This window comes from Oncorhynchus kisutch, linkage group LG2, assembly GCF_002021735.2.
Source record: "Oncorhynchus kisutch isolate 150728-3 linkage group LG2, Okis_V2, whole genome shotgun sequence".
Classification (NCBI taxonomy): Eukaryota; Metazoa; Chordata; class Actinopteri; order Salmoniformes; family Salmonidae; genus Oncorhynchus; species Oncorhynchus kisutch.
Genome location: NC_034175.2, coordinates 45,419,122 through 45,435,383, shown reverse-complemented (window position 1 = coordinate 45,435,383; position 16,262 = coordinate 45,419,122). Strand labels below are relative to the sequence as shown.

The 16,262-nt window shown below is 44.7% G+C and overlaps 1 protein-coding gene and 1 long non-coding RNA gene across 3 annotated transcripts in view; both read left to right on the top strand.

Annotated features, from left to right (window-relative positions):
* LOC109867204 (glypican-6) overlaps positions 1–16,262 on the top strand; it is a 113,981-nt gene that overhangs the window by 18,368 nt on the left and 79,351 nt on the right. For both annotated transcript variants that reach the window (XM_020456218.2, XM_020456225.2), the window contains exon 2: positions 57–215. In XM_020456218.2, the coding sequence (XP_020311807.1) occupies positions 57–215 (159 nt within the window). The remainder of the gene's footprint in view (positions 1–56; positions 216–16,262) is intronic.
* LOC109867221 (uncharacterized) lies at positions 11,420–13,066 on the top strand. The gene is made up of 3 exons (XR_002251781.2): positions 11,420–11,639; positions 11,980–12,069; positions 12,203–13,066. It is a non-coding gene; the product is annotated as an uncharacterized LOC109867221 (long non-coding RNA).

Below are 16,262 nucleotides of genomic sequence, written 5' to 3'. Positions count from 1 at the left end.
TTGCATGGGGGTCATCAGGAATCTGTGTGACTGAATACCATCTCTGTTGTTTGCAGGTGACCATCTCCGGGTATGTCCCCAGGGCAATACCTGTTGCAGTTCAGAAATGGAGGACAAGTTTGGTCAACAAAGCAAGCTGGAGTTAGAGAACCTGGTTGATGAAACTAGTAAAGAATTGCGAAGCACCTTCGTCTCCAGACATAAAAAGTTTGATGGTAAGAGACACTCTCTTTCAATTATTTGTTTTGATATCTCACAAGTGGGATTCAACAGAATCTCTACGTAGCTTGAAGAACCAATCATAGACAACGTTTGTCGGAGTCAGACAGGTTGAGTGGCGAATGAGGGAGTCCCTCCCCTCATACTAAAGAGCCATTCGCCGACCCTCTGATCATTCTCACCTCTCTTTGTCACAGAAGGGTTTTGCCTAGCTTTCCTTAGCATGACTTGATCTGTTTTCCTATTTAACTGTTCACAGGTGTGCCGTTAAGGTTATGCCGCCGCTACACTCTGCCTATTGTGGCCCACAATTCAGAATATCAAAAGTGTCACACAAGTATGAAGATGGTGTGCTTGGAGTGGGGTGTACATGCAGGAACCAATGGGATGCTTAAGGGAGGGCGTTCATGTATTTGCAGGAATACCCACATGCAGGAACGCCCCGCATTGCGAGTCACAATCACACATTATTGGGTTTTTCAGCTTTCGTTTTTTTTGTGTTGGGTGACTTTACCCGAAAGGAATGTTTTCATTTCAGGTAAGAATTATCTTCACTGCTTTTCTTCCCTCGTCTCCTTTCGTAGCTAGCATCACACAGATAGCTACTGAGACTTGGCTAGCTCGCCACAATGCTAGCTATCCTACCGGCTAACTTTTCTACTTGAAAGGGTAGAATTTCTACCTCGCTCTCTTGTTTAGCTCAACCCACTACCGACCGTCCTAGAGTCACTGCTTATCGATCGAGAGTCACGCTTTTGTTTGTCGCAAGAATAACAAAGACTATCTTCCTTTCGCTAACATTGTGCTAACTAACTAGGCTGCTAGCCCACTTGGTAAACACAGAGACTTGGTAAGCCCACGCTGCAAGGCGCAAGCTAACTTGGCTAGCTCGTTGGAAAGCAAGCTATCCACGTAAGCATTGCTTTCTAGCTCAGACCGACTTCCCTACCTGCACATACGGTAGCTCAAGCACTGCTTGCTATAAGAACCTAGCTAAAGCCTACACAAGCCCACCACGGCTATAGTTTTATACACAGTTCCCGCCCCAGCTAGCCATTAGGCACCTAAGAAGCTAGCTCATGCCTGTCAAGGCTAATTTTCAGCAGGCGCTGAACAAAGGAACAAAGGAAGGGTAATAGTGGATTAACAACGGCCTAACCTGAATCCCCGGATAAATAAATTATGTCCACTGCTACCCCGCCTGAGGCAGGCACACAAACCACCTTGCTCTTGCGCTGGCAGCTCGATGATGCTGGGATGTTGGCTGCTACTGGCTCTCCCACCTACTGTGGTATTGCCAGCTTGCTCTCTCATTTAGTACGTTTAACTTTCAATCGTTTCATTGGCTGATCGGATACACCACACCATGCTACGGTCAAAAGACATTCTCTAGACCGAAGAAGCAATGCTACTGGTGCGGATCTCTTTGGCTAACGAGGTGCTAGCTATAGCTAGGTTATTACCCCACTGGGTGAACACTGGATGGCTAGCACAAGAGCCTTGCGGCTAAGCGTCGACTGTCTCACGCCTAAGCCAGTTGTCAAAACTTTTTTCCCAGAGTTATAATGGGACCCATACTCCATGGGAAATGAACATGCTCAGGCAGAATTCTAACGAGTCCTGCGAGTTTTATAAGGTTTTGACCAAGTACCGGCCCATGCTAACTTAAGCTATGCCACTAGCCATCACGGTTAATGCTAACTACCACCTCCTAACTGTTGCTTGCTTAGTTCCTGTTTTCTAGTTCGCCTAGCATTAACTTGCTTAGTGCTTACTAACTGAACCTGTCCTTCTACGCTGTGATCCGATCTACGAGACGGCCTCTAATTGGCTAGCTAACGCGGCAAGGCTGGTTGTACCACTGCTAACCTATGCTGGGCAAAACGTTCAGCAGCCTACCTCAGCTAGCTCACCGCTATCTTAGCTTGCCTTGCCACCACCTGCCTGGCAGACCCAGATATCGTGGCAACCAGGTCTCCACTCTCCCTCTCTACGAGCTAAGTGCTACTGATCGACCAAATACAGAGCATGCAGCAAACCTACTGTCCAAGTTTTAGTACAGAGTCAGACAGTGGGGAAGCGGCCCTTCGCTTCAGCCGCATCGATGTCCCGTCCAGTTGATTTTCCTGTAGGGAAGAAGGGGCGCCCGCCCCAGCGGCAGAGAAGGACAGCCAACAGATCACTCTGTGTTCTAGTCTTCCAACTTTCGGGTGGAGCACACACCACAATGGGGGAGAGGCACATCTGTGCTCCTATTCCCCTTTCCTTTGTGCAGCGACCCATTCTCATGCATTCGCTCTCAAGGAAGACAGAGGAAGCCCACTCTAACCCTGAGTGCCCTCCGTGCCACAGCTCTCCCCTCAGCTCTTTCTCAAGCAGCTGAGGCAGGAAGACAAACTGTCACTAGCCACCTAGCACTGTCCCCATATCTCAGTGTTTTTAACACTGCCCTTTTCAATTAATACAAAGAAGGGGTGACTCGCTCTAATGTCACCAGAGTGCGCTCCGGTACCACTGGTGAGCGTGAGTCAACCAACCTGTGGGCTACTCAAGAGCAGGGAACTGGCGCACAAGCACAGTCCAGCCCTGGTTCTTGTTCACAGTTCCAAAGGAGTACAGACTGCAGTTTTCTCTGAGACAACCCTTGCAATCAATAACAACTGGCAACTCGACACAGATACTAAAGCAGGAAATTTCCTCTCTATTAAGCGAAGTGGACGGCCAGTGTAATACCATCGGCAGAGAGCCATCTAGGCTTCTACTCCCGGTACTTCCTGGTTCCCAAACGAAAGTTGCTGGTTCATAGCAGTCGACCAGCAGGAAACGTTTTTCAAATAAACTGCCAGCACACAGGAGTTTTCTAAGTCTTTCTTGTCAAGGCACAGCCTACAAATACCTCGCTGTCCTATTTGGGCTAGTGCTAGCTCCCTGAACATTCAGCAAATGTGTATAAGCATCTTTCACACTCCCGAGAAACACAACTACATAGACGATTACCTGCTTTGCTCCCCATCCCTGGAGCAAGCGGTATGTTAGTAGTTGATGTTATTCTTTAATAACACAGACCCCAAAGCAAATCAGGGGGAGGAAAATAAGGTTATTCAAAGCGGACAAATCATGCTTGGAAGTAGATGGTAGATGTTTATGCTCCCCTGTCCTCAGTGATTCTCCCCAGTGATTCTCTTCAGTGATTCTCTCCACAGAACACAGCGATGGGATGTAGTTTTATAACCCAGACCTAGCCTGTGGTTTACCAATTACAATTCCTTGCAATAAAACTGGGCCAATGGCCCAACAAGTATCCTATTTCAGGTTTGACCAACGAGAACGTGCCACGTATAGCTATGAGTTCAGGACTGACATTCCTAACAGATGTTGAACTGAAAACGAACTATTTCCATTGATAATTCCCTATTAACTGTTAGTACTCTGTTGACTTTTAGTAGTCTTGACCTCTCATCATCTGCGTTGTGAATTTATCTTCAAAATATTCTTACAGGTACGAGACACAGCTTAATTTGGAAACTACATCTCAATCTCAACCAGATAAAAAGCTGCTGTGTACCAACACAGAGAATAGAATACCTACAGTTGAAGTCGGAAGTTTACATACACCTTAGCCAAATACATTTAAACTCAGTTTTTCACAATTCCTGACCTTTAATCCTAAAAATTCTCTGTCTTAGGTCAGTTAGCGTCACCACTTTATTTTATGAATGTGAAATGTCAAAATAATAGTAGAGAGAATTATTTATTTCAGCTTTTATTTCTTTCATCACATTCCCAGTGGGTCAGAAGTTCACATACACTAAATTAGTATTTGCTAGCATTGCCTTTTAAATTGTTTAACTTGGGTCAAACGTTTCGGGTAGCCTTCCACAAGCTTCCCACAATAAGTTGGGTGAATCTTGGCACATTCCTCCTGACAGAGCTGGTGTAACTGAGTCAGGTTTGTAGGCCTCCTTGCTCGCGCACACTTTTTCAGTTCTGCCCATACATTTTATATAGGATTGAAATCAGAGCTTTGTGATGGCCACTCCAATACCTAGACTTTGTTGTCCATTTGGAAGATTAATTTGCGACCAAGCTTTAACTTCCTGACTGATGTCTTGAGATGTTTCTTCAATATATCCACATAACTTTCCTTCCTCATGAAGTCATCTATTTTGTGAAGTGCACCAGTCCTTTCTGTAGCAAAGCACCCCCACAACATGATGCTGCCACCCCCGTGCTTCACGGTTGGGATGGTGTTTTTCGGCTTGCAAGCCTCCCCCTTTTTCCTCCAAACATAATGATGGTCATTATGGCCAAACAGTTCTATTTTTGTTTCATCAGACCAGAGGACATTTCTCCAAAAAGTACGATCTTTTTCCCCATGTGCTGTTGTGAACCGTAGTTTGGCTTTTATATGACGGTTTTGGAGCAGTGTCTTCTTGCTGAGTGGCCTTTCAGGATATGTTGATATAGGACTCGTTTTACTGTGAATATAGATACTTTTGTACCTGTTTCCTCCAGCATCTTCACAAGGTCCTTTGCTGTTGTTCTGGGATTGATTTGTACTTTTCACACCAAAGTACGTTCATCTCGAGGAGGCAGAACGGGTCTTCTCCTTTGCGGTATGACGGCTGCGTGGTCCCATGGTGTTTATACTTGCATACTATTGTTTGTACAGATGAACATGGTACCTTCAAGCGTTTGGAAATTGCTCCCAAGGATGAACCAGACTTGTGGAGGTCTACCATTGATTTTCTGAGGTCTTGGCTGATTTCTTTTGATTTTCCCATTATGTCAAGCAAAGAGGCACTGAGTTTGAAAGTAGGCCTTGAAATACATCCACAGGTACACCTCCAATTAACTCAAATGATGTCAATTAGCATATCAGAAGCTTCTAAAGCCATGACATAATTTTCTGGAGTTTTCCAAACTGTTTAAAGGCACAGTCAACTTAGTGTATGTAAACTTCTGACCCACTGGAATTGTGATACAGTGAATTATACGTGAAATAATCTGTCTGTAAACAATTGTTGGAAAAATGACCTGTGTCATGCACAAAGTAGATGTCCTAACCGACTTGCCAAAACTATAGTTTGTTAACAGGAAATTTGTGGAGTGGTTGAAAAATGAGTTTTAATGACTCCAACTTAAGTGTATGTAAACTTCCGACTTCAACTGTAGGTGTAATGCTGGATTCTCTCTCTTATCAGGCAACACTCTCGGTCGACTGCACCACGTCACTCCGACAGTGCCTCTTCCTGTTACACAGGTGGTGCTCGGTCACGCTCAGAATATGTCTCTGAGTGCTGGAATTGATTGTGTCCACCATCTCAGTAGTAGCACTTGGCCTGCTGAGGATGAGAGACTTCCAACGTTTGTGGTCTGCCCAACGTCTTTGTGCACGTGTCACATCAATCATCAGATAAGGTGACCTTCGCATGTATCTCAGCTCTCCGTCACTGGAAGAGCCCCTCGATCTTCGTTTCTGTCACTTCCTTAGGTGTAGTGGCAACGAGGAAGGTGGGGGCGACAGACAAGCTGGGGCGCAGTTCACGAGGGGAATGCAATAAACAAAGTTACCTTGAATTTAAATGACCTCAAATTGCTGACAGCATTTCTTTTACTGAAACACTTTCTACCCTCCCGGTCACATTTTGATCAGAACGGACAATACGGCTGTGAGGGCAAACATCAACCACCAGGGCGGCACTCGCTCACTGCGCTTTTAAAGGGAAAGGGTAGGGAAAGGGGGATACCTAGTCAGTTGTACAACTGAATGCTTTAAACTGAAATGTGTTTTCCGCATTTAACCCAACCCGTCTGAATCAAAGAGATGCGGGGGGCTGCCTAATCGACATCCACGTCTTCGGCACCCGAATGTCAATTATACAGACTATACGTCAGGATTATTCTGGGGAGCAAAGGTCACCTTCTTTCACTACCCGTGACTTATGTACGAAGCGTACTAAATGTAGGAGCTGAGTTATTGTCCACAGGGAATCCCCATCACGGGGAATGGAAACTCCATCCCCAAATGGTGAAACAGTTCTCCTCTGAGCCTCATTCTCCCCACTAGTCCAAGTGCGGGAAGTCCCTCAATGGCCAGGCAGGCTCTGGTTAGCGTATATCATTCTTCTGCGGTACCATGAGCCTTGGCAACTCCCGTTATGCAGGGATCTGCTGACCCAAGCGAACGGAGAGATTTTCCACACTCTCCGGAACGCCATCCTGGCCCGTGAGAGACAGGCCTGCCTCTCTGAGTCATTGAGACTATCCAGAGTGCATGGGCCTCTTCTACATGCTGTTTGGAAATAAGTGGTGCATATTTGAGAAGTGGTGTGACCGAAAACTGAACATTTCTTCTGCCGAACCTTTTGGACAGAGGGAAGGCTTTCTCCACGGTCCTATCTAGCCGCTATCTCGGGCCTGTCATATAGGCTTTGACAAGAACACGGTGGGAAAACACCCCTTGTTATGTTGTTTCATGAAGGGGACACGTCACTTACGACCAGTTCACAACCCTTTAGTCCCACCACGGGATTGGTCTATTGTGCTTGAGGCTACTTCACAGCAGCCTATTGAGCTGCTGGAAAGCGTGGAGATTAAACCTTTAACACTCGCCGCTGGGCCTTTCAGCATATGCATTTCTGCTAGAGAACGTTGTCAGCCGTCCCCGTAAGCATACGCATCAGATTCCTATACTGTGTTATCAACTAGCCCTAAATAAATACAATTTAAAAAATATATTGATTGATTGAATGTCTTAAAAATATTTGGTTATTTTGAATAATTGTATATTTTGAAGTAAATAAAATTAAATCAAGGATATGTTTCATACCACAAAGGAAACTGCAACACGTAGGCCTCGCCTATTTCAATTTCTCTGTCAATAAACATTACAGTGAAATACATTTTCTAGATTTCATTGGTAGATTTGATCTGTACTAGAGTTATAGTAAGCAATAGAGTCCACCCAGTTACAGCTTATTTTGACAAAGTAGAAACGAAATAGAGATTATCAACCAGCAAGGCGCGCAGGTCAAATTGTTTGCCATAAAGCTAGGCCTAAGCAGCAACGTTTGATGAATAGCCTAATACATAAATAATTGTATGCATAAACAAGTAAACTAGAGTTATAGTAAGTAATACAGTACAGTGACAGCTTCTTTTGTCAAAGTAGAATGAAAAAGAGGCGCAGGTCAAATGCGCTTTTGTCGCTATTTTCTACCCAAACCGCGCCCTCCCTCCCAGACTCCTGTCTCACTGCCCGGTTGGGATCATCTTCTCAGTTGGCCCTGTTCTGTTTTTTTTTCTGCGGCGAGACTCAGGCATCGGAGGAGGGGGCTCGAAGTCAACATCTAAATCGGGTGAAGACCCATTGTCATCAGCAAAGTCGATTTCGGGCTCAATATCCGATCCTCCATCCAACTCCAGCTCATCTAAATTCTGCAGCATCTGCAATGCTGTCAGTGCGTCCATTGTGAACTACACACATTGTACTCTGAACTCAGTGTCTGATTTGACTCTCAGCGAAGGGAGATTTATATACCATTTCCAGCCTTACAATAAAAACATTACAGTGTAATACATTTGATCAATGTTCTTTTTTAGATTCGTTTAGTAATAGCAGTCAAATTATTTGCATTGAAGGTAAGTACCAACATTTGATAAATATGTTTTATAAACAGTGCATAAACAATTGTAAAGGATACATTGCATAAATAAATATTTGTGAAAATATTCCATGAAGAAAGATACGTATTTGTGTCAAGGCTATATTTTGCATTATTTTACAAAGGCATACTGCAACATGTAGGCCTCGACTCTTTTCGTTTTCCTTACAAGAAAAACATTAGTGTAATATAGATACATTTGATTTGTACATTCCATTAGAACTAGTTATAGTTAGTGGTGTCAAGTTCTTAAGTAAAAATATTTTAAAGTACTACTTTAGTCGTTTTTTGCCGTATCTGTACTTCACTATTTCTATTTTTGACTACTTTTACTTCACTCTATTCCTAAAGAAAGAAGATAAGGCCCAAATGAGGCCCAAAAGTACTCGTTACATTTTGAATGCTTAACAGGACAGGAAAATTGTCCAATTCACGCACTTATCAAGAGAACATCCCTGCGCATCCCTACTACCTCTGATTTGGACACAAATGCTTCATTTTTAAAGGATGTCTGAGTGTTGGAAAGTGCCTCTGGCTATCCGTAAATTTAAAAAACAAGAAAATGGTGCTGGTTTGCTTAGTCCAGTTTTCCCCCAATTGTTTACTCACTAAAACTAGCCCATGAGGCACAATTACCCAAACCCGTAACTCATTTAGCAGAACCATTCACCAAAGCTGCAATACTTCTGGCACATATTTTACGTTACACTCCGATTGCAATTCTATAACAAACATTTTCCAAAACACAACACACAATTCTCTACCTTTGGCACCACCATCACAACTAAAATCTATTTTATTCAAGAGTTAAGCTCAATTACCAATTAATCACTTTCACTCTTGACATGTGCAAACACTAATTGCGTGAATGTTCATGTCACGATTGTCGTATTGAGGAGACCAAAGCGCAGCGTGATGTGAATACACATTTTTTAATGAAAGACGAAAAATTCGAAGTACACTAAACAAACAAACAAAATAACAAGACGACCATGACCGCTATCAAAACTGAGTGCTAACATGCAACATCACATAGACAATAACCCACCAACCCCAACTGGAAAATGGCAACCTAAATAGGTTCCCCAATCAGAGACAACGATAAACAGCTGCCTCTGATTGGGAACCAATCCAGGCCACCATAGACCTACAATATGCCTAGACTAGACACACACCTAGACATACAAAAACCCTAGATGAGACAAAAACACACATACTACCCTCGTCACACCCTGACCTAACCAAAATATATAAAGAAAACAAAGAATACTCAGGTCATGGCGTGACAGTTCCCCCCACAAAGGTGCGGACTCAAAAACCTAATCTAAAAGGGGTGTACTCCCCCACAAAGGTGCGGCCACAAAAACCTAATCTAAAAGGGGAGGGTCCGGGTGGGCCTCTTTCACGGCGGCGGCTCGGGTGCGGGACGTGGACCCTGCTCTACCTCAGTCTTGGTCCACTTAGGTGGCACCTCAGGAGCGGGGACCCTCGCATCGGGCCCTGGACTGAAGATCACCATAGAGGGCGCCACTGGACGGAAAGGCGCCTCTGGACTGAGGAGCAACTCTGGTAGCTCCGGACAGGAGGGCGACTCTGGCATCGCCGGCGTGACAGGCGGCTCCGGCAGCTCCTGGCTGGCGGCCCTGGGCAGACGGGAAGACTCTGGCGGCCCTGGGCAGACGGGAAGACTCTGGCGGCCCTGGGCAGACGGGAAGACTCTGGCGGCCCTGGGCAGACGGGAAGACTCTGGCGGCCCTGGGCAGACGGGAAGACTCTGGCGGCCCTGGGCAGACGGGAAGACTCTGGCGGCCCTGGGCAGACGGGAAGACTCTGGCGGCCCTGGGCAGACGGGAAGACTCTGGCGGCCCTGGGCAGACGGGAAGACTCTGGCGGCCCTGGGCAGACGGGAAGACTCTGGCGGCCCTGGGCAGACGGGAAGACTCTGGCGGCCCTGGGCAGACGGGAAGACTCTGGCGGCCCTGGGCAGACGGGAAGACTCTGGCGGCCCTGGGCAGACGGGAAGACTCTGGCGGCCCTGGGCAGACGGGAAGACTCTGGCGGCCCTGGGCAGACGGGAAGACTCTGGCGGCCCTGGGCAGACGGGAAGACTCTGGCGGCGCTGGGCAGACGGGAAGACTCTGGCGGCGCTGGGCAGACGGGAAGACTCTGGCGGCGCTGGGCAGACGGGAAGACTCTGGCGGCGCTGGGCAGACGGGAAGACTCTGGCGGCGCTGGGCAGACGGGAAGACTCTGGCGGCGCTGGGCAGGAGGAAGACTCTGGCGGCGCTGGGCAGGAGGAAGACTCTGGCGGCGCTGGGCAGGAGGAAGACTCTGGCGGCGCTGGGCAGGCGGGAGCACCTGTAGGGATGAGACGGAGAGACAGCCTGCCGGCGCCTCTCTGCTTTCGCTGCCGCCAGCTCTGCTTTGGGGCGGCGATATTCCCCTGGCTGTGCCCAGGGTCCTTCGCCGTCTAGAATCTCCTCCCAAGTCCATGAGTCCTGCGTTCTTTGGGCCATTGTAGGTGGGTTATTCTGTCATGATCGTCGTATTGAGGAGACCAAAGCGCAGCGTGATGTGAATACATCTTTTTTAATGAAAGAGGAAAAACACGAAGTACACTAACCTAACAAACAAAATAACTGTGACCGCTATCAAAACTGAGTGCTAACATGCAACATCACATAGACAATAACCCACAAACCCCAACTGGAAAATGGCAACCTAAATAGGTTCCCCAATCAGAGACAACGATAAACAGCTGCCTCTTATTGGGAACCAATCCAGGCCACCATAGACCTACAATATGCCTAGACTCTTATCTCTTACACACCTAGACATACAAAAACCCGAGATGAGACAAAAACACACATACCACCCTCGTCACACCCTGACCTAACCAAAATATATAAAGAAAACAAAGAATACTCAGGTCAGGGCATGACAGTTCACTTTGCAATAAGACCGTGTTGAAATATAAAACTAAATGTTTTCCATTTGTGTTCCTCTCTTGTTTGAGTACACACAAACAGTAAACAGTATAACAACATCTTAGTCTTTACACGGAAATAGGTTCTGATAGTAGTGTTTTGAATGTCACATTGGTGTGATCTCGGTTGTCAGTAAGTTAGATTCATTTGATGTTTGTGTGTCTCATTTGTATGCAGAGTTTACCGTTTTCCCCCATTGTTGACACACTAAAATTGGAACTTGAAACGCAATCACCGAAACCTGAAACTCATGTACCAAATCCCTAAACCAATTCTGCAAAATTGCAAGAACAATTCCTGCTTTACACTCAGTTTTCAATTCTATATCACACTTTTTGCAAAACACTACATACAGTTCTCCACATTAGGCACTATATTCAAAATTTAAATCTCTTTAGTCCCTTTGGAAAGTGACGCCAATCACGATGCCAAGCTCTATACATCAATTGGCAACACCCACTCCTCACAGGTGTAAACACTAGTTGCTGATTTGTTGACTTAGAAATCAGAGCTTTAGCAATATAAAAGGCCACAGATGAGCTCTCCTGTTTTGGAGGAAAATGGAAGTCAATGGTGAAGCAAGAGCTAAAGATGAATGAGTGAGAGGAAGACGAGTACGAGGAAGGAGAGTTGTCTCAGATGAGATCAGGGCCACATTGGTTGACAACAATGGATTGAGTATGAGGGAGGCGAGGCAGAGAGTTCAGCCCAACCTGAGCTACTACACGGTTGCATCTATCCTCCGTACATTCAGAAATGAGAACTGGTAGGTTACCTACCATCTACACTATGCTCTTTATGTATGTACACTAGTCTGACATATCAGTAGGCCAATGTTACAGTAATGTAATTTCATACTGAAAGAAAATAGATTATTTTAGCCTACATATCATATTGGTGGATCTTCTGCAGAACTGAGAGACGGCCAGGTCATGGTGGAAGACACTGGCTGTTCACACCAGGAACAGGAGACCGCTTTTGTGATCATGGTGGTGGCAAACAATACCATTAGACAACGAGAAATCCAGAACCACATAATTGCAGACAACACAATATTCAATAACATTCACCAGGTGAGCTTGTCTACATTGGACCGTGTATTACAGCGCAACCGAATCTGGATGAAACGGGTCTACATGGTGCCATTTGAGCGCAACTCAGAGAGTGTTAAAGAACAGCGCTATGAATATGTGCAAGTAAGTACTATACTGTGAATGTACTATCATATCAGCACTTTATAGACACATTATAGTACTGTAATCCAGTGTATTGTGTCTCACTATATTGACTGCTCTAGGTCTGTGACATACTGTCCTGTCTGTTTCATAGAGTCTTGGATCTGGATGTTGCTGCAATTCAGCACGTTTATATTTTCGTTGATGAGGCTGGCTTCGACCTAGCCAAAAGAAGGGGACAAGGACTGAACTTTATTGGCCACCATGCCATTGTGAATGTCCCTGGACAGCGTTGAGGGAATATCACCATGTGCGCAGCCGTTAGCCAGCAAGGCGTCCTCCATCACCGTGCCAACCTTGGTCCCTTCTACACTGCCCTTCCCATCGCATTCCTGGACACACTACATGGCATCCTCCTTCCACCCGAGCAGAGGGGTGGACCAGAGCAGCCCAGGTATGTTGTCAACGTGACTTTCACGGGCTGCTCTGGTCCGCAACTGGTTCATCGACCACACACAATTTATTGTTCTATACCTCCCACCATATTCCCCATTCCTAAACCCAATTGAAGAGGGGGTTTTTTTTCGTTATGGTGATGGAAGGTCTGACCGCCATCCCCTCGCACGCATGCCCCTTCCCCAGGCAATGAAGGTATGTGGTGAAATTGATGTGGGGGCTTTCTTCGGCTGGATCCGTCACGACCAGAAGATTCTTTCCCTGCTGTTTAGCCAGGTAGAACATCGCTTGTGATGTAGATGAGGTGCTGTGGCCAGACCAAAATAGGAGGCAGGATGCAGCCTAATGTTTTTTTTCTTACATTTTGTGTGTTTTGTATCTTTGTGTTTAGAGTTTTGAAAGAATGAGCCACTTTCATTTTTTTTTTTTGTACAGAAAACCCTTTATCTTACTGAATGTTTTTCCTTGTTTTCTCCTGTTGGGTATGGAAAGTGTTACATACACAACACGTGTTCAAAAATACTGCATTTTGGAAATAAATGACAATGTTTTTGTTACTGTATTGCATTCGTGTTTATTTATGTATACATTACTGTAACAATCTTTTACAACCGGCTACAGTGTAACACTGAAAAGGCATAAACCTACTGATGGGATATTCATACTGTAGTACATTGTGTTGCGCACATCAGTGTGCTGGTTGGTAGACGGATCTATTCATTTTATGCAAAAAAAAAACAGTTTTGAATGTGGTGTTTGCATTTGCTAGAGATTTGTAGAGTTTTGTGTTTGGTGTTTAGAGTTTTGGGAATATGGCCCAAAGGTTCAGCAACCATGTGGAAAACTGTAATTTTGAGCAGGGAGTATATGATTTTTATTGTGTTTCATTTTACAAGATGTCTGTGGGGTTTGGGTAAATTAGCTAACTGTTTTGTGTTTAGAGTTAAGTACCTGAGATGTCATTTCAGCAAACGTGTTAACATTTGGGAAAAACTGGCATTTGAAAAGATTTTTTTTCACTTTTGATACTTAAGTATATTTTAGCAATTACATTTACTTTTGATACTTAAGTATATTTAAAACCAAATACTTTTACTCAAATAGTATTTTACTGGGTGACTTTCACTTTTACTTGAGTCATTTTCTATTGAGGTATCTTTACTTTTACTCAAGTATGACAATTGGGTACTTTTTCCACCACTGGTAAGTAATACAGTCCAGTTACAGCTTCTTCTGACAACGTAGAAACGAAAGAGGTGTCTTTTTCCTGCGTGTGTGTTGTGCGCTTGGGGAAGAGCAGGAGGCTCTGCTGCCACAATTCTTACACTATTGTTCAAATTCAATCACCCATCTTCACCCCCCTCCATCCTCATCATTCAGTTATTTCAAATTCAATCATGGCGGAGAGAGACATACTGTATTAGAGCCTGGGTACCAATGCCTTACACTTCATTTGTCTTTGTCCCGTAAAGGTGCAGAACTCGCTTTTTATTTCCTGGTTCCTAAAATTCTAATAGTTTGACTAATTTCACTTTGTGACAAAACAAGCAAGTATGATGTAGATAATCATTGCACCATCTAAGCCGCTGTGAAATACACTATATATACAAAAATATCTGAACACGCCTTCAAATTAGTGGATTCGGCGATTTCAGCCACAGGCGTTACTGACAGGTGTATAAAATGGAGCACACAGCCATGCAGTCTCCATAGACAAACATTGGCAGTAGTTGGCCGATGTTAAGACAGAAACGTATTATGTAGAACAGGGGTCTTCGGTCTTTTCTTACCCAGGGACCCCCACCCAAGCAAACCAGCGGCCCATGTTTTTTTTCCACGTATTTGGATCTCAAATTCTTTAGTGATTTGGACACCAATGAATTTGAAGGTCTCAACCTGCTCTGCTGCAGCCTAGTCGATGTGGATGGAGGCGTGCTTTCATTTGATCTACTTATAGCCTATGCACTCCTTGAGTGTGCTTGAGTTTTTGAGGATCCTTGATTAACAAAGTTTGTATCAGTTCTGTCGCAGTTTAGCTGACTGTTGTGTTTGCAATTTGCTCAACTCGCTCAGGAGGGCTTTTTGAATTCTAAATCCTCATGAAGAGTCTGAGTACCTCCTTGGATTAGACAAGCATGGCCCCTTTGCGCAGTAGATTGACAGCTGGAACCAGGAGCAGAGTGCCTCGTCCTCCTCTATAGCAGGTCTGTTGCTGCGGTATGTGTGATCCTGACTTAACCCCACACTGACTACCTCTCCTGGCCCCCTCGCCTCAGAGAATGGCTCTTCTATTTGCAGGGATATATTCTTTTTTTACACCTCGGCCTCGACTTTCACACTTTCTCCTGATCCTCCTCTTCCCAGTGAGCCCATGCTAGTTATGGTTTAATGAGCAATAACACTTTCCAATGGCAGCAGCTGCTCATCAGGACTCTTTGAAGGAGATGGAGAAGAAAATCATGTCAATTATCGGATCCATTTCCACAGCCATCCACCTCATTTCACTCAGCTGCTTTTTATGTTGTTTTTTTTTTTAATATATGATTTCTGTTAGAGAAGCTCTGTAAAGAAAGTGCCTGTGTGGTGGCTCTCCCTGTCCCAGATGGGTGCTCTTTGGCATAACTTATTTTGTTGAACCAAAACCATATTGTGCTTCTCTTTGGGTTGGTTTTGCTTCAGTTGGTTCGCTGTTAACACAGGGAATTCAGAGAGCTTGTCAATGTTAAACCAAGCAGTGGCCTTGATTCAGCAGTGCTCTCTCCAGTGTGTGGAGCTTTCACAGATTAGTCAGGGGCCTTCAACCCCTTCCCCCCTTGCACATTTACCCTGCCACCACCCCCCAATGGACGTTTATCATTGTTACAGTTATAAATATGTAGATATTATTATTATTGTTGTTGTTTCATTCACTTCTCTTTTTGACCTTGACTGTTGGAGCTTGGAGCTTAAGATTTTCACTGTACCTTACAATTATATCTGCGACCCTGTGCATGTGACTAATAAACTCATCGAACCATCTAATCCAATCTCTCTCTCTCTCTCTCTCTCTCTCTCTCTCTCTCTCTCTCTCTCTCTCTCTCTCTCTCTCTCTCTCTCTTTCTGAAGTGGAACGTAACTGGAAAGCACAAACACCCCACCTTGTCGTTTCTCAAAAAACTAAGCCAAATGCTTTTTGATTGAATAGTATTCAAGTTTTGACTGTTAAGACTTGTTAAAAAAAACATATACAATTTAGCTGATGTCAAGAGCAAAACATGCGAACACCGCGTTGATGCTTAACGTGTGAGGATGTGAAAAATTAGGAGAGCTGATAAAGCATATTTTGAATTCATTTTGTATGCCCCACAATTATTCAATGGAGAGCAGTGCATATGTTAAATCCTGCAGTCACCCGCAGCTGAGATTTAAAGCAGAGTCGTTTTTCATGCAGTATGATGCACTTGGCAGACATGCCTAGGAGTATTACTACAAATCTTCAGTAACAACATTAGGGCAATTACAGAATGATCATGAATACGCTAGTAAAACACTGGGCGAATCTTGTTAATCGACCATTGACAAATGAAGACGAACGTGTTTTATGGCCAAGTCATTACAAGTTTACTGTAGCTACTCTGTCAAATGACTTTTATTTGGCAAGGGGACACAAAAAGGTTGATTAGTAAGCAAACATTTACATTTATGGTCATGGTGATTATTTGGCTGGATAGTTTAGTCCAAATGGTGTATTTCCTTCTGCTTCTGTTTTCCTACAATGA